At 44.3% G+C, this 19,159-nt stretch overlaps 1 protein-coding gene across 4 annotated transcripts in view; it reads left to right on the top strand.

The window, feature by feature from the left end:
* The first annotated feature begins 255 nt into the window (after positions 1-255).
* LOC147333447 (E3 ubiquitin-protein ligase TRIM21-like) overlaps positions 256-19,159 on the top strand; it is a 525,380-nt gene continuing 506,476 nt past the window's right edge. Inside the window, exons 1-4 of one of the 4 annotated variants that reach the window (XM_086267297.1) lie at positions 995-1,184; positions 5,054-5,158; positions 5,861-5,981; positions 13,968-16,746. In XM_086267297.1, the coding sequence (XP_086123423.1) occupies positions 13,977-15,635 (1,659 nt within the window). In that variant the 5' untranslated portion in view covers positions 995-1,184; positions 5,054-5,158; positions 5,861-5,981; positions 13,968-13,976 and the 3' untranslated portion in view covers positions 15,636-16,746. Of the gene's footprint in view, positions 391-936; positions 1,185-5,053; positions 5,159-5,860; positions 5,982-13,967; positions 16,747-19,159 lie in introns of those variants that run through there. The other 3 variants (XM_086267307.1, XM_086267287.1, XR_015125434.1) reach the window with 3 other exon arrangements.

Raw genomic sequence — 19,159 nt, 5'->3', positions numbered from 1 at the left:
ACAGTAGTACTTCTACTTCAGTACACACTGTGTGTACTTTTACCACCTGTGTCTGAGACCTCCTTCAGGGTCCACCTGAAGCTCTCAGTCTGCTGTGGAAAAAGGAAATCCAGGTAGTTTCTCCTGATCACCTGAGGCCGTCATTACTGTGTGAACCCACACACCACTCCTCACTCCTCCACCCGCTGCACACAGTCACTGAGTACAGACCGGCTGATTCCTGTAAAGGGAGAGGCAGGAAGAGGCGGAGCAACAGCTGAAAAACAAGAAGCCCAACGTCATTTTGCAGAAGTGACAGTGTGAGAGAGCAGCAGCAGAGCTGCAGTCGAGTCCTGTTTGTCTCTAAAAGAAGATTCACTGGAGTCCATCAGGTTCCTCTCAGCAACAGTGGTGAGTGCAGCTGATCACACTTCCTGCTTCTACACAAATCTTCACTCTGTTCAGGGCTCTAGAGCACCACCTCATTTCTCAATGGTGCGACTAAAAAAAAATCCTAGGTTTTACTGGTGCGACCAGCCATTCGAGTAAAAGAAAAAGTCTCTGAAAGTGTCCGAGTGGTCACCAACAGACACACATTATGCCCATTTCGTGGTCTAAACCAATCAGAGATAGTCACCTCTGTGATTGGCTGTGGTCCATATGTTCCTGTGTGTGGGCGCATTTGAAAGTGCAGGCGTATAGAGAGAGGTGAGTAGCCTGGGCCTGATGGAAGTGGATGTAGCTGTGGGTAATGAGAAAAGAAAGTGGCTTGACCAGTTCCTCTGGCTAAGATACAGTAACACTGACAACATGATGCACTGCATTTACTGTGGTGAGTGTGGAAAGACCATGGGCAGTCTTGTGCCAAGGTGGGTATCCCTGACAGAATTAGTTTCCCCTGCGTCGCTGGGCAGGGAGAGCGGATCCAACTGACTCCGCCTCCGCTACAACCAACTAGATAAAATAAAATTTAGTTTAGTGAAAATGTGAAAAATGAGAGTGACCGTTCAGTTTGTGGGTTACAAAAGTGTTCTGAAGGCAGGACTGTGATGCAGTTTTCTGCCTCGCCACTAGAGGGCGCGGCCGTTTTGTGAGTAATGTTTTGACTGGGATGGAAAATGGTGTTCATGAAGGCAGTGTCAATCACAAGTTATGCTCGGGAGCAGTTTATGTGGGTTCAATGAGAGTGTGCGTCCATAAGACTGGTGAGTTACAGGATATTTCTTGTGTAAGAAGGATAGCCTGTATGTTTTATTGCTCTGGACGTCCTCTGTTTGTACATTTTCTATAAGCTAAGTTATCGCTAAGCTAAGCGGGCTAAGCTAAGCTAAGTTCGCCTAGGCCAAACTGAGTTTGGTTTGAGTTGGGGATTTGTTATGTGTATTTGCCTTCTTTAGTTGGCATCATAAGTGAGTGGGGCACAAGAGTTAAGTGATGGGAAGATGTTTATTTTCTTTGTTGTCAAATATGGTTCAGACTATAAGTAAAAGCCGCCAGCTTAGTATTAGGGCCTATAAGACAAGTATGTGGCTGTAATATGTTATATGGTGATTATTGTTGTCTATAATTTGATTGTAATTTGTGTTCTGTTTTCCATTCTGTTTGTAGAACCACACACACACACATACCCACACCCACACTAAATCTGCCATTAAAGAGCTGAACGATCATCCCCTGTCCTCGTTATTTTCTGGAGGGTCATAGTGGCACTTGACCTGTGCACACCCTGCGATCACCACCGTAGAACTGAACCTCATATCACAAATCATCATAACAAAAAGAATGTGACACATCTATTGTTCTCACGTGTTATCGGATGGGATTATTTCAACAAACAGTTTGACTGATAATTATTTGTATCCTTCTGTAACTGTACAGAACTGTAATGAGCTAAAACCTGATTGTCATTCTAAGAAGTGTTTTTGAAGTGGGTGGCTGTAGCTGAGGTATCAGAGCAGGTCAGCCACTACCCAGAAGGTCGGTCGTTCGATCCCAGGCTGCTCCATTCTGCATGCCAAATAACCTTGAGCAAACTACTAACCACATGTTGCTCTCCGATGCATCCATCGGAGTGTGAATGTGTATGAATCTTAGATAGAGCACTTAGGAGCTTAGAAGAAGTGCTTGTGTGAATGGGTTTGAGTGAGTGAATTAGTTGTATAAAGCGCTTTGAGTGCTCAGGCAGAGTAGAAAAGCGCTATTTAATTCAATTCAATTTTATTTATATAGCGCCAAATCACAACAACAGTCGCCTCGAGGCGCTTTATACTGTACAGTAGATAGAGAGAAAAACCCAACAATCATATGACCCCCTATGAGCAGCACTTTGGCAACAGTGGGAAGGAAAAACTCCCTTTTAACAGGAAGAAACCTCCGGCAGAACCAGGCTCAGGGAGGGGCGGGGCCATCTGTCAAGTCAAGTCAAGTCAACTTTAATTGTCAATTCTGCCACATGTACAGGACATACAGAGAATAGAAATTGCGTTACTCTCAAACCCTAGTGATTAGAAAAATGCAAATAAAATAATTAAAAAGTAAAAGTTTAAATAAATACAATACAGTTTTATGTATAACAAAAAAAAAGCTATGCAATATACAATATACAATATACAATATACAATATACAATATTCAAGTAAGGAGGCATAGTGGTGCAAAATAGGCAAATAGTGCAAATGGAGATGTAGTAGTATACGGTAAGAGATAGTGTAACAACAGAGTCTTATGAGGTAATGGCAGTCCAATGCTCCACAAAGTGACTGGAGCAGGCCAGTGAGTGCGTGTGTGTGTGTGTTTGTGTGTGTGTGTGACAGAGTTCAGTGAGACCGTGGAGGAGAGAGGGGAGAGGGGGCAGAATCGGGAGGGAGTTAAGCTTCCTGACAGCCTGATGGATGAAGCTGTCCTTCAGTCTGCTGGTCCTGCCCATATGGAAAAGATATATATATAAATATTATAAAGTTTGTATCTGTCTTGTGTGAAACTTGTATGAAAAGCATATAAGTGTGAAAACAGATATAAGATCCCTTGAAAAATTATATAATGAAACTTGTATGTTTTGGATACTTACTAAAACAATGTATGAAAGTAATGCGAAAGTGGCCACTTTCATGAGTAAATCATGTAAGCCTTATATGATTTACTCATGAAAGTGGCCACTTTCATGAGTAATCACATATAAGTTTTTACTATTTCTTTTCCGTATGGGTGGCCTGGAGACTCCGCAGTCTCCTCCCCGACGGCAGCAGCTTGAAGAAGCTTTGCATTGGGTGCGTGGGATCAGCCGCTATGCAAAGGGCTTTTTTTAGTGAGACGGGTGCTGTAAATGTCCTGGAGGGAGGGGAGAGAGACACCAATGATCCTCTCTGCAGCTCTCACTATGCGTTGGAGGGTTCTATGACAGGACGCATTGCAGGCTCCAAACCACACAGTGATGCAGCTCGACAGGATGCTCTCGATGGTGCCTCTGTAGAAAGTGTACATGATGGGGGCTGGAGCTCCTGCTCTTCTTAGTTTGCGGAGAAAGAAGAGACGCTGCTGTGATTTCTTGGCCAGTGCTGTGGTGTTGTACGTCCAGGAGAGATCCTCTGTGATGTGCACACCCAAGAACTTGGTGCTGCTCACTCTCTCCACAGACGCTCCGTCAATGGTCAGAGGAGCATGTTGGGTGTGCATTCTCCTGAAGTCCACAACAATCTCCTTCGTCTTCTCCACATTCAGAGAGAGATTGTTGTCAGCACACCACGTGGCCAGGCGTCTCACCTCACTTCTGTAGTCGGTCTCATCCCTGTTGCTAATGAGACCCACCACCGTTGTGTCGTCCGCAAACTTGATGAAGAGGTTGGAGCTGTGTGATGGAGTGCAGTCATGGGTCAGCAGAGTGAAGAGGAGGGGGCTCAGCACACATCCCTGCGGGGCCCCCGTGTTTAAAATGATGGTGCTGGATGTATTACTGCCAACCCGTACTGCTTGAGGTCTTCCGGTGAGGAAATCCAACAGCCAGTTGCACAGTGAGGTGTTGAGCCCCAGCTGGACCAGTTTTTGAGTGAGCTGTTGGGGGATTATAGTGTTGAATGCTGAACTGAAATCTATGAACAGCATTCGAACATATGAGTCTTTTTTGTCCAGGTGTGTGAGTGCTGAGTGGAGTGCAGTGGAGATGGCATCATCGGTTGAGCGATAAACTTCATTTCAAAAGACATTTTCCAATTCCACTTTAATAAACGTCATTTCAAAAAACATTTCCCTTACCTGTTCGCTCAGGGATTAACATGTGAATTAGCATTTTGATTAACAACTTCATTTAAAAAATCCTGCTGCTATTCAAATTAGCCACACCACTGCCTCAGAGCCGTAACACCATCCATGGCTGCAGTATGGAACAGATGTGGGTGTGTCCTCATCTCCCAGAGGAGTCCAAATCGTCATCAAACAGCCCTACTGACACAAAAACGTGAAAATATAAACAACCAGACTATCAGCAGTGATTTAACTACTTTAAGACCTCTGTGAAAACCATTTACAGTATATATCACAGAATTTAAGGCCTTTATGATCACAGAGCATACAGAGAAAAGTACTAAAATGAATCAATTTCAGCTTTTGTTTCTCATGATGTATATTGTATTAATAATTACATTTCATTATCTGTCTTTACCCAGAGGTGGGTAGTAACGAGTTACATTTACTCCGTTACATTTACTTGAGTAAGTTTTTGAAAAAAATGTACTTTTAAAGTTCCTTTTTTGCACGATACTTTTTACTTTTACTTGAGTACATTTGTGAAGAAGAAACTGTACTTTTACTCTGCTACATTTGCAAAATTCGACTCGTTACTTTTTTAAAAAAAAAATTAGTTTAACACATTAGATAACATGCCGCCAGTGGAGTTTCCGGTAACTTTTTCACCAATCAGATGTGGCCATGCAGTCACATGACCAGTTTGAAACTGTGGCGGGCAGAGCGGCCCAAGCGTTTCAAAGTAGCGGACACACGGAAAGAAGAGCCAGTTGTCTACGCTAGAGCTGAAGAGGATGAACACCCTTGGCCTCATATACTAAGAATGTTTCTCTTAAAAGCAGCACAAAAGAACAGCTATGTCTTCAGCGTCGGTGTCTTCAGTGAGAGCCAAAACAACAACTTTTCAGCGTGAAACAACTCAACTCGTGTAACCTGAGGAAACGGTAAGTTTTCTCTAAATATCTGTTAGCTGTGGTTTGCTGGATGTCAGTCTGATGTTACAGCAGCTGTGTCGAGCTCGAGCTACGAGTCATATTTTCGGCGCTACGTTGTAGTGAGATAAGGTTGTGGGTGTTTTGTGCAGCTTCAGCTGTCTTTTAACGGCTCGCTGGTTAGCTAGCGTGAGCTATAAGCTAACAGCTAGCCTGGTTAATGACGCTAGAGTTCCACGCACATGCAAACAGCTCGTCTCTACTGCTTTAACTGTTAAAACAGAAGCAATACTGCGGCTGACAGGGTTTATTATGTGAAGCAGCAGCTTGTTTAGTTTAAACAGTCTACATTAAGCTGGGCAAACACTGTGGGATTTTTTTCAGTCACGTTATTCAGCTCCTGCTCAAACTGTACAATTGAATCTCAGGGGTTAGAAGTTCATAGGTCACGATGCAGGTCTCACACTATACGGCCTGATGCTCTGATGTGACCTGAGTGCTCAAACTGTGCGTCCGTAACATGAAGCTTATCATACAAAATCTGTCTCTGGCTCTCCCTCTCTGTCTTTCACTCACACAGACACAATATTTTTTGTGTATGTGTATGGCCAGCTTTTGGAGGCTAGCTCCAAACAAACATCTGCAGCTTGGCAGTGTATACAGCACTATAATGACCAGACCTAATTCTTTTGAAAACCTTACATCTTTCCACAGGTCTCAACTTCATCAGACATCACCTAGACTCAGAGCTGGATGAGGCCAGCACAAACAGCGGCCTAACCGACGAAGATGATGGATCCATGGGGTCAGGAAAGCCAGAAGCAGGGCTGGAGAGGTACCTTTCATGTCCATTCACTGGAGGTGTGGATCTATTGCATGGCGTTCCTCACATCAAGAAGCTGTCGATCAAAGTCAATACAGCTCTCCCTGCATTGCTAAATATGCAGAAATAAATGCAAACCCATACAATTTATGGTAAACTGAGCTGCCTTGTATGAACATATGTTAAAGTTGCCTCATGCTAATGTTTTTACCTGAGGCTGCTGTGCCATTTGGAGCAGAAATGAATATAAAGTTTACAGCATATCTTGTCACTGGAAATTGTTTGCACTGTTTATATATTTATATTATTTACTGCAGGTATTGGTGAAAAAAGCTTTATGTTGTGAAAAAATGAAGTCTGGAAATTAGAATTGTTGTGCCTTATTTTTGTTGATGTTTTTACATTTATTCCTTTTGAAAATACTAAAATTTGTACATTTATTTATTTTTATTTGTCTGATAGCATTTATTTATAAAATAAATCGGACATTTCAAACAGTTACTCACTACTTGAGTAGTCTTTTCGCCAAGTACTTTTTTACTCTTACTTGAGTAACTTTTTTGACGACTACTTTTCACTTTTACTTGAGTAATAATATTTTAAAGTAATGCTACTCTTACTTGAGTACAATTTTTGGATACTCGACCCACCTCTGTCTTTACCACACATCAGGGCTGGACTGGGACAAAAAATCGGCCCAGGCATTTTGACTAGAGACCGGCCCACCAGTTATTATAGGAAAAGCCATAAAGCCTTTGAATGAAAACGAAGGCTGTTGTGACAGTGATGTACACTGTCTTGTTGGTATATGTATGATGTATGATGTACATTTTATATCAGATAAAAACTTTGGATGTAAGATTCAGATAATTACTTATTGGGGCAGGGATAGCTCAGTAGGTAGAGTGGTGGCCCCATGATCGGAAGGGCGGGGGTTCGATTCCCTTGAACAGCTACCCTGAGGTACCCCTGAGCAAGGTACCGTCCCTACACACTGCTCCCTGGGTGCCCAATGGCTTCCCACTGGTTCACTGAGTGAATGGGTTAAATGCAGAGAGGAATTTCCCCACGGGGATCAATAAAGTGCACTTCCTTTCTATTAAAAGCTAGACGTTTTAAATGAGAATAAGAAAGAAAAGTATTTCCCTGTTAATGCCCTGCCTGGCCCCCTGGCAAAACTTTCTAGACACGCCCCTGCACAGTTACCAGCTGTAAGCTACGTAGAAAAGGATCCTGGTGTTATTTGTCTCTCAGAAACAGTTCATAACTTCAACTCATTCATGTCACCTAAAAGGTAAACCTGTTTCTCCATCACAGCTCTGATGATCCAGTAAGGACATCTCCTGGTTTCATCTTCATGTTTCCCTCTCACCACATATCCAAACCGACATCATGACCAGCAGCTTTACAGCTGTGGCTCCAGCAAACATCAGCTGATACTAGAAATTAATATTAAATAAATTCTAACAACAGCTGATCAAGCTTAAACGTGCTGCTGTTGTTTAGCGCGACATCCGCTGGTTTCCTCTTTCTGGCGCAAAGTGGGCGATAAACAAACAAGAGAGAAAAGCTGATCATTGATCAGTTTTCATGATTGAAGTAGAAACAGGAGAGGGAGGGGGGAGAATGAGAGAAGAAGAGGCAGCTGTGCAGCAAAGACACAGAATAACTCCAGCTTTGTGTCTTTTTCTATTCTAGCTGAAGTCCGGGACAAACTGTGTTCCTTCTCAGCTCAATACGAAACGCGTAATATTTTCTCTCAATACGGGACGATTCCATTTTTTCCGGTTGGCAACTCTAATAATTAACCTTATGAATAAAATAAAGTTCACTATCAGTAACATCATAGCACCCACCCAGCTGTATAGAAACTCCGTCATGCTAGCTAGCACGCAGTACGAGTTATTGTAACTGACTAAAAAGTCAGCATAACGAATATAAACTCCACCTAAACTTGGTTTATATCTGACCCAGATAGACTGTATCTCATAACTTCTTACCTGAAGTTCAGTTCACCTGACACTCGGACGGGCGGCCGCCTCGGGTCTCTCCTCCTTCAGCCTCACCCGCTGGCCTCCACCACTTGCTAATGTTACTGAATCTGTGGACGCTCCGCCATAGCCACCACCAAACAACTGAGTTATTTTTACACATCTCCCAGCATCTGGCCAATCCACCACATTTCAGTTTTTACACCGTTACGAAAAAAAAACAAAAAAAACCCATCGGCCCATAAAAACGGAAAATCACCATCGGGTTTCTTCGGGACAGGAACAATGATGGACTCTTTGAAGCATGTGGGGATCACCGACTGAGATAAAGAGATGTTGAATATCTCCGTGAACACAGGAGCTAGCTGGTATGCGCAGTCTCTGAGGATACGACCTGGGATGCCGTCTGGTCCTGCTGCTTTCCTGGTGTTCACTCTCTTGAAGGCTCTCCTTACTTCATGCTCGGAGATGACGAGCAGGTTTCCGGTGCTGGCAGTATCTTCCTGTCTGCAGCCGTTAGCGCCGCTAGCACTAGCATCGTTGGAGTCCTTAGCTGCAGCCTCGAAGCGAGCATAGAAAGTGTTCAGCTCGTCTGCCAGAGTCACGGCCGCGTTCGTCATACCGGTTGTTGGTGCTTTATAGTCCGTTATTGTCCTTAGTCCCCGCCACAGGCTCCTAGAGTCACTCTGTTGGAGTTGTGACTCTAGTTACCTCCCGTAGCGCTGCTTCGCCTCTTTTAGGGACAGCATCGCTAGCGGTAAGCGTAAAGGAGGTGGGCTTGCTGTTTTAGTTAACAACCGGTGGTGTAACCCTGCCAACATAACAATCAAAGAAAGGATTTGTTGCCCGGACACTGAACTGTGTGCTGTTGGACTCAGGCCGTATTATTTACCCAGGGAATTCTCTCACGTCATCTTGGTGGCTGTTTATGTTCCCCCCTCTGCTAACCCCACAGCTGCATGTGACACTATCCACTCTGCCATAGCTCGGCTACAGACTCAGCACCCGAGTGCCTTTATTGTGATCTCGGGTGACTTCAACCATGTATCACTGGACAATACACTACCAACATTCAAACAATATGTGGACTGTCCCACCAGGGGAGAGAAAACTTTAGACTTACTGTATGCTAACGTCAAGGATGCATACAGCTCCTCCTCCCTCCCCCCACTTGGTAGGTCAGATCATAACCTGATTCACCTCACCCCCCGCTATGTGCCAATTGTGAGGAGGGAACCTGTGACCACCAGGACTGTTAGGAGGTGGTCAGAGGAGGCAATAGCGGAACTACAGGGCTGTTTCGAGGTGACCGACTGGGAAACACTCTGTGAGCCTCACGCCGAGGACATCAATGGGCTTACTGAGTGTATCACAGACTACATAACTTTCTGCACCGACTCCATTGTTCCAGCTCAGACTGTTCATTGTTACCCAAATAACAAGCCGTGGGTGACTAAGGACATCAAAGCCCTCCTCAACAACAAGAAGAGGGCTTTCAGAGGGGGCAACAAAGAGGAGGTGAGGAAGGTCCAGGTGTTACTAAAGGACAAGATCAGAGAGGCTAAGGACAATTACAGGAGGAAGCTGGAGTGGAAACTCCAGCAGAACAGCATGAGAGAGGTGTGGAGGGGCATGAAGACCATCACTGGATTCAGGCCAACCAACAGCAGGGGAGCTGAGGGAGGTGAGAATAGAGCCGACGAGTTGAATCTGTTTTTCAATAGATTCGACACCACAGTGTCTGCTCCCACCCCCACAACCTCACCTGCAGTCAGCCTGGAATCCAGAGCCACACCACTGTGCCAGCCTCTCTCTTCACATGTTGCCTCCTGTGAGATTCCTGACACCCCTCCCCCACCCATCACCTTCACTCAATACCAGGTTGAGATGCAAATGAGGAGACTTCACTCAGGCAAGTCTGCTGGACCAGACGGAGTGAGTCCCCTTGTCCTCAAGGCCTGTGCCCCCCAGCTGTGTGGAGTCTTTCATAAACTGTTTATGCTGAGTCTGAGTCTGCAGAGGGTCCCGGTGATGTGGAAGACATCATGCCTCGTCCCTGTACCAAAGACGCCTCGTCCCAGTGGCCCCCAGGATTACAGGCCCGTGGCACTGACCTCCCACATCATGAAGACCCTGGAAAGGCTCATCCTGGACCAGCTGCGACCCATAGTAAGACCACATCTGGATCCCCTTCAGTTCGCTTATCAGCCTCGTCTCGGAACAGAGGACGCCATCATCTACCTGCTCAATCGTGTCTACACCCATCTGGACCAGCCGGCGAGCACTGTGAGGGTCATGTTTATTGACTTTTCCAGTGCTTTCAACACCATCAGGCCGACCCTCCTGGGTGATAAGTTAGCAGCGATGCAGGTGGATGCTTCTCTGGTGTCCTGGATTGTTGATTACCTGACAGGAAGACCACAATATGTACGTCTCCCACAGTGTGTGTCTGACAAGGTGATTAGCAACACAGGGGCACCACAGGGGACTGTCCTCTCCCCCTTCCTCTTCACCCTCTACACCACAGACTTCAGCCACTGCACAGAGACCTGCCATCTTCAGAAGTTTTCTGATGACTCTGCGGTGGTTGGATGCATCAGCAGGGATGATGAGACAGAGTACCGGGCTGTGGTCGACTCCTTTGTCACGTGGTGTGAGCAGAATCATCTGCAGCTCAACGTGGCAAAGACCAAGGAACTGATCGTGGACTTCAGGAAGACCAGGAAACACTTGACCCCTGTTTCAATCCAGGGGGTCAGTGTTGACATTGTGGAGGACTATAAATACCTTGGAGTACACATTGACAATAAACTGGACTGGGCTAAAAACACCACAGCACTTTACAGGAAGGGCCAGAGTCGTCTCTATTTTTTGAGGCGACTGAGGTCCTTCAACATCTGCCAGAAAATGCTGAGGATTTTCTATGAGTCTGTGGTGGCCAGTGCGATCCTCTATGCTGTTGCATGCTGGGGGAGCAGGCTGAGGGTCGCAGATGCCAACAGACTTAATAAACTAATCCGTAAGGCCAGCAATGTTGTGGGGATGGAGCTGGACTCCCTCAAGGTGGTGTCGGAGAGGCAGATGCTGTCCAAGATAAAGACAATGTTGGATAACACCTCCCACCCACTCCATGACATGTTGGTCAGTCACAGGAGCTCGTTCAGTGAGAGACTGAGATTACCGAAAAGCACCACTGAACGACACAGGAAATCATTCCTGCCTGTGGCCATCTCCCTGTACAACGCATCCACTTAACACACTGTTTGCTGCTAGAACTACACATGTTTCTTTTCCAAATATTTATTTATAAGTGACTTATGTATGTATGTATGTATATATATGTATATATTGTACTATTCTTAGTTAGCGTATTGTCTGTCTTGTCTTAATGTTGGTTTAAAATGGAGCACTGTAACAAAAAATAATTTCCCCCAGGGATCAATAAAGTATTCTGATTCTGATTCTGATTTACCGCCCTCCGCACGTTATATGACGCGGCTTTGTACGGGTCCATGTCCCCCGTCGTGAGTCCCGTGTTGTAGGCAGCGGTGCGGGATCTCAGAGCGTCGCGGATGGTTTTATCCACCCACGGCTTCTGGTTGGGAAACGTTGTGATAGTCTTTGTCTCCACTGTATCATCCGCTAGTTTCCCCATGAATCCCACAACCGCTTCCGTAAACACGTTGACATCATCATCGGAGCTGTTTCTGAACATGCCCCAGTCTGCGTCATCGAGTGCGTCCTGTAACGCGCTGGACGGATCAATCAGTGGCCGCGGCCACTGATTGATCCGTCCAGCGCGCGACCTTCCTCTGAACCGGAACTTCCTGTTTCAGCCTTTGTTTGTATTTTGGCATGAGGAAGATGGCGGCGTGATCAGATTTGCCAAACGGAGGGCGGGATTGTGCCTTGTAGCCGTCCTTGACCGTAGTGTAGCAGTGGTCCAGTGTCCTTTCACCCCTGGTGGGGCAGGTGATGTGTTGATAAAAGTTCGGCGCTGCGCGTTTGAGGTTGGCGCTATTAAAGTCCCCCGTCACAATAAGCGCAGCGTCCCGGTGTTGTGTCTGGTGCTGTGTGAGTGCCTCATGCAGCTCGCATAAGGCGGTGGCCGTGTCCGCTTGTGGTGGAATATAAACGGCACTTATAATGACCGATGTAAATTCCCGAGGTAGATAAAAGGGACGACACATGATGGACAGTAGTTCCAGATTTGGTGTGCAGGAGCGTGTGAGAGGAACAACGTTCGCACTGTTGCACCAGTTGTTGTTCACCATTAAACAGGTGGTCAGACTGTGAAAACAGGCACTCAGTCAGATGTTGAGCTCTCCGTTTCGCTGCAGGGTCCCTTCATTCTAAACTTATCCGTGTCGAGCCGAGTGTAAATCCCGAGGCTGAACGGCCTTTGTACAAGCACACACAATTTGTAGCAGGGCGAAGCTATGAGCTAGAAAAATCCAAGCTGGCAGACAGCCTGTGTCTGACCAACCAATCAGAGAGCTCCTTACATCCCACGGTGTGGCTAATTTGAATAGGAGCAGGATTTTTAAAATGAAGTTGTTAATCCAACTGCTAATCCAAATGCTAATCCACATGTTAATTCCTGAGCGAACAGGAGAGGGAAATGGATTTTGAACTGCAGTTTATTAAGGTGCAATTCAAAAAAGGTTTTTTAAATGCAGTTTATTAAAGTGGAATTCGAAAATGTTTTTTGAAATGAAGACTTAAAAAGCATTTTAAAAATCAGTTTATTAAATTTGAATTCAAAAATGAATTTACAAATGCAGGTTTTATTCTACAATTCATTAATTAAGCACAGAATTTTTTATTTCGATGCGCGTGGCTCTTGTGGTCCTTCATAGACCTTGAGCGGCCAATCACCTGCGGTCCTGCGTCCTGCACGACCGGTTCGGGCCAGTCTGGCGTCTGCAGACTGCTGCCTCCACCCCCTGGCTCGGCCTTTGCGTCTACGAAGCCCTGACTAGGGTGCGTTGTCATTGACTCCCGGCATCTTCACGGCAGTTCGGTTGCACTGTCTGCTCACTGGTTGTCTTACAGAGTTACCCCGTACATATGGAATATGTAACGGTGTGGAGAGATAGTCTCTCACTAAGAGAACCAAGGTTACACCGTAACTGTGCGATACAGCTGTCTTCATTAAAGATGAGTTCAGATCAAAAATGATGAACTGCATTAATGCTTTTTCTGAAGTATCAGGTCTGACTTTAAACATAAAATGTGTCCTGTTCAGATAGGCTTGTGTCCATAAAGAAATCAAAGGTATTCCTGTCAAACAACAAGTGACTTATTTGGGAATGTCAGTCTCAGAGGGTTATCTCTCATTTTTAACATTTAATTCCAAAAATGACAAATATAGATTTGATCTGTGGCTCCTGAGCGATCAATCACTGAAAGGTAGAATCCTTTTATCTAAAACAGAGGACTTATCTCACTTAGTGTATCCTGTAAAAGTCATAGATGTTCCTAAATCATTCAAAAAACAGTCGATGCTGCACTTTATAACTTTGTGTGGAAAAATAAATCTCAGTATTTAAACAGATGTTTACTAAATCATCCTGATAATCAAGGGTTTAAATAGGTTAAAGTTCCATACATCAGCTTAGATATTCAAGGTAAACTGGATCAAACATGTCATCAGACACAAACATAGATGATGGTGGCTTTATCAAAGGCTTCTTCTCTACAAGCATAAATCTTTGATTTGGACAAACAAATGTTTTAAAGACAAAAATAAATCAATGTTTTATGAGAAATGGATCCAGAATAATATTAATGATGTATCGCATCAAGTGAATGGAAAAGGTCATCTTCTTCCTTATCCTGAGTTTGTGACTAAACTTAAAGAAACCTAAAACTTCTTAAAACTTATAGAAGTCTGTTCGCTTTTCTTTCCAAGCTTCTTAGACTATTGATGCTTGTTTCTCTCTTTTAAAAGATGAAATTTAAATTGAATTTTGAATGAAATGTGTTTCTTTTCTTTCTCCCTCAGAGTGCAGACATGTCTGCTGCCGGCAATCTGCGATCTGAAGATCAGTTTCTGTGCTCCATCTGTCTGGATGTGTTCACTGATCCAGTCTCTACACCATGTGGACACAACTTCTGCAAAACCTGCATCAGTCTGCACTGGGACATGAATCAGAGCTGTAAGTGTCCCATGTGTAATGAGACTTTCAACATTAGACCTCAGCTGAGGGTCAACACCTTCATCTCTGAGGTGGTTGCTCAGTTCAGACGTGAAGCTCAGCAGAAAGCCAGCAGCAGCAGCTCAGAGCAACAAGCTGCCAAACCAGGAGAAGTTCCCTGTGACTTCTGCACTGGAACCAGACTGAAGGCCCTGAAGTCCTGCCTGGTGTGTCAGACCTCCTACTGTCAGACTCACCTGGAGCCTCATCAGAAAAAGGAAGCTCTGAAAAGACATCAGCTGATTGATGTTGTGGAGAACCTGGAAGGCAGGATGTGCACGAAGCACGATAAACTCCTGGAGCTGTTCTGTAAGACCGACCAGACATGTGTCTGCACGCTCTGCTCTGTTTTAGACCACAAGAACCACGAGTTTGTTCCTCTGAGAGAAGAATATGAAGGAAAGAAGGCAGAGCTGGAGAAGACAGAGGCTGAGATTCAGCAGATGATCCAGAAGAGGCGACTGAAGATTCAGGAGATCACAGAGTCGGTGAAGATGAGTAAAGATGCTGCAGACAGACAGAAAGCAGAAGGTGTTCAGGTCTTCACGGCTCTGAAGGAGTCTGTTGAGAGACGCCTGAAAAAGTTCATAAAGGAGATCGAAGACAAACAGGAAGCTACAGAGAAACAGGCTGAAGGTCTCATCAAAGATCTGGAACAGGAAATCTCTGAGCTGATGGAGAGAAGCTCTGAGGTGGAGCAGCTCTCACGCTCTGAAGACCACCTCCACCTCCTCCAAAGCTTCTCCTCCCTGAAAGCTCCACCCAGCAAGGACTGGACAGAGGTCAGAGTTCATCCACCATCATATGAGGGGACTGTGGTGAGAGCTGTGGCTCAGCTGGACGAGACAGTCTGGAAATATATGAATGACTTGTTTGAGGCTGAGCTGCAGAGGGTCCAACAGTATGCAGTGGATGTGACTCTGGATCCTGATACAGCACAAACTAATCTAATCCTGTCTGATGATGGAAAACAAGTGTACTGTGGTGATGTGAGGAAGAATCTTCCAGACAACTCAGAGAGATTTTCTTACTGTCCTATTGTTTTAGGAGAGCAGAGTTTCTCTTTAGGCAGATTTTACTTTGAGGTTCAGGTTAAAGGAAAGACTAAATGGGATTTAGGAGTGGCCAGAGAGTCGATCAACAGGAAGGGAAAAATCACACTGAGTCCTCAGAATGGTTTCTGGACTGTAGTGCTGAGAAATGGAAATGAGTACATAGCATGTGCTGACCCTCCAGTCCGTCTCTTTCTTCTTCCTGGTCCTGAGAAGGTGGGGGTGTTTGTGGATTATGAGGAGGGTCTGGTCTCTTTTTATGATGTAGGTGCTGCAGCTCTGATGTACTCCTTTACTGGCTGCTCCTTCACTCACAAACTCCACCCATTCTTCTGTCCAAGTCTAAGTTATTGTGGTAAAAACTCTGCACCTCTGATCATCTGTCCTGTCAATCAAACGACATCAACGACTGATTTTATTTGATGAATGATTGATTTTTATTGAAGGGAAGAAATTAACATATTGAGTGTAAATACTCTACAGTGTCTGAATTGACCTAGCTAGAAGTCTGACTAGCTATCCAAACAGCTAAACATGAACCCAGAAACTCCAAAAAGTAGATGAGCTCTTAAGAAGTTTACTGGTTCTTTCATTTTCTGAAACTGCAACAATAAAGGGAATGTGCATTTTCTGTGCTCAGAAAGTGAGGACAGTGAGCTTTATTGTAAAGTAAAAAACATTGACTATGATCATATAAATGCACACAAACACATCTCTACACACATATGCCTCTTGGCCAGGACTCCCTTGCAAAAGAGGTTTTTAATCTCAATGGGACTTTTCCTGGTTAAATAAAGGTTAGAAAAAAAAAAAAAAGAAAATGCATTATATTGCCTGAAAAAAATTGGGCTAACTGCGCAGTGTTGCCTTGAGGCAACGAATGAAAATGAACAGTTTTATTGTATAAGTAAATTTTAAAAAGTAGAACAAACAATCAAATATGCTTCTTAACATATTCATGCACATACAAGTATATTTTAATATACATTTATTTCACTATAAACATGTAAAATAGTGATCTTTATCTTGCCTCCTAATGGAGATGTCTCTCATGTAGTGCAGCTTGCAGAAAGGGGTCCTTCCCCCCCCCCCCCCCCCCCCCCCAAAAAAAAAAATGAAAGTCACCCCACCTTCAACTCATCATTTTTATTGGAAAGAGATGTGTCTGGTTGCATTATTTGACAAAAAAAAAGTGTTGTCTTTTTTTGAAGGGCCAGTGTAAGGCATGAAAATGTGGTTTGTTGCCTCAGGGCAATGCTATGCTGTAGAGGGTTAAGTTATTTAGCCAGACTGAAACTGTGCAGAACAGGAAGCTTTGTGCAGAGTTGCACAGGACATCGCCTATTTTTATGCTGCTAAGAGAGAATAACAGGAAACAGCTTGGGGTGAAAGAGTGTTGAGACTGTAAGTGAGGTGCCTTAGAGGGGGGAAGTTAGCTGTGTATTTCCTCTTTGAGATCTACCAGACTGCACTTTGGGTGGTGTCGGGTGGATCTACCACATATGTGCGTAATAAATATTTGTTTTTGACGGGACCTGCTCTGAGTATTGGTTATTTATTCTCAGCACATCAAAATGAATCGGAAAAGGCACTTGGCCGGAGGTGGTGCTGGTTGACTCGACTCCATTTTGACTGCACACAAAGTAAACTGCACACTTTAATTGTGAAGCAGAAACGCTGAAATCGGAGAAATAAAACATACGAGGGGAACGATAATGAAGACAAGATTTACTCTTGCTGTCCTGTGAACAGGATCGGCGTAGTGTTAATTGTTTGCTGTTTTCGCGATCACGTCACGCATGAGAATATCACCAGGTAAACTCACGACATTTTAAAACATTTTGCTGTTCAACAGCATGAAGACTGACGGAGTGTGTTTGAGGTAACCTCACAAGTGTCACAGATGACACATTTGGTGTTTATTTGCTGTTTTGTCGGTAGCGGCTCCTGAAAAGCAAGTCTACCACACATCTGTTCGACCAACGCCAGTTAATCTGCAACACCAGTTAATCTGGAACACCGGCTTCTTCGCTGTTCCGCTGCGTGTTGTTGTTTTCGTGACGTATCTTCCATCGACCAGACGATTGGTCGTCTACAGTGGGATTCAGCGTTCCTATCGGCCCAAGTCTACAGTGTCTACACTCACCGTAGATTCCGGGCCAATAATCTGGGTCCAAAACTCCGTCTCCATGAAAAGATGCAGTGCTTGAAATGTTTGATGGATGTTACCGTGTGAAAGCTTCAGTAAGAAAACCTACAGACAAAGAAGCCCCAAGAAACATCAGCCGTCTTCTTCAGGTCCTAAAGTCAAACAAACACTGCTGCGTCACTGAGAGTTACAAACTGACTAAATTCTTTCATCTGTAATAAAAAGATCAGCGTTGCTGCTTTACCAGGTGTAACTATTAAGTTTAACATCCAGGCATCCATGAAAACAGAATTTGTTGCATTTAACAGAGTTAGAAGTTAGAAGAAGCTAAACATGATATGTAATTTTCTGACTGAGAAATTTCTGAAAAAACTCAAACGTACAGCACTGCTATCAAATGAAGACAGAAAACTAAACAGCAGTGACATTGGTAGGGTTACTGAAGCTAGCTGGTATATAATGATGTGCTATGTGATCGCAAGCATAACAGCATAACACAAACACAGTGAAGCTGGAGGATCAATGCTAACTTTTTTCTACTTGATAAAAGTTTACATGAGGGTTCCTGATGGTTAGAGACAAATGCAATCGCATGGCAGGATGCTGTAAACCAGGGGACTCAAACTTGCAGCCCACTTCACCTCTACTTGCGGCCCACATTTTGATGTGAAGAAATATTTTACAAAGTTATTATTCAAAAAATGATTTAATATGAAGGCAATATGAGCAGAGTGTTAGGCAGGCATAGCCCTTTCAGACTGTAGCCTCATGGGTGGTGTAGTCCTTGCTCCAGGAATAACATGTGGGACTGCCCCTCCTGTGTGTGTGAGCACAAGGGAGGGAGAAAAAGGCAATATGAAAAGTATGAGGTGCTACTGCCCAGAAACGGGAGATGGAAGCATGTAAATATAATAATAACCACTGCAGCCAAAAAGAGTGCCTCACGATCCAAGTTGTAAGTAAGCTATTAAGACTCGACTGTACACTGTGTTTGTGTTTTCCTCCAAAACAAGTAAGTTCAGCCTTTCAATGCCTCTCTCTGTCTCTCGCTAGCAAAGTTGACCCAGACAGTAAAGCTAGCTCCCGGCTACGAGCCCAACACGGAACCCAAAGTATTAGCCAGAGGTCTCCTTTCCACGGTTCGGAGCCGCGGACCTGGTCGAGGTAACAAGAGAGTACAAACATGTTAGATAAGATAAGATAAAACTTTATTAATCCCTCGGGTGGGTTCCTCTGGGAAATTCAGTTTCCAAAAGCACAGCACCGACAGAAGTTACAGAGAATATTATATATATACACATATATAAATACAGAGACATATATAAATAAAATATACGAAGGGGATAAATAGAATAAATAGGAATAAAAATAAAAATACAAGTGAACTGCACATTTCAAGTATTGAGGCTATTAACCCTTTAAAGCCGGTCGGAGCGGGCACGCTCTGTTTTGCGTAACTATTTTTAAATCCCGGTAGCTCTTCAACCACGTAAGCTAGCGCAATACATTTTTTTGCATATGAAACCGGAGGAGTTGTACTGACATCTTATGCCATCAGCTTGTCCTCGGTCACAGTTTCCTTCCACATATGGCTTTGCAAAAACTGCATAAAAAGCGCTTGCAGCAACAAAAACATAATATTCCAGAAACACGCTTTGCCGATCCGATCAGCTGTTTGTAACACTTCCTACGTTGGAATAAACGTCAGCGCATTTTTTTTGCATGTCCACCTGCCCTAAACCGGAAGTGACGTCATTTTTGCGGAAATGTAGTTGTTTTTTTTTTACCATCAGGGCCT

The sequence above is a fragment of the Aulonocara sp. 'chitande type north' Nkhata Bay genome, linkage group LG3, assembly GCF_057382095.1.
Source record: "Aulonocara sp. 'chitande type north' Nkhata Bay isolate Kocher_YH1m ecotype deep benthic linkage group LG3, A_spYH_male_GT1.1, whole genome shotgun sequence".
NCBI lineage: Eukaryota > Metazoa > Chordata > Actinopteri > Cichliformes > Cichlidae > Aulonocara > Aulonocara sp. 'chitande type north' Nkhata Bay.
The sequence above is the reverse complement of the archived record's forward strand: the minus strand, read 5'-3'. Positions and strand labels throughout refer to the sequence as shown.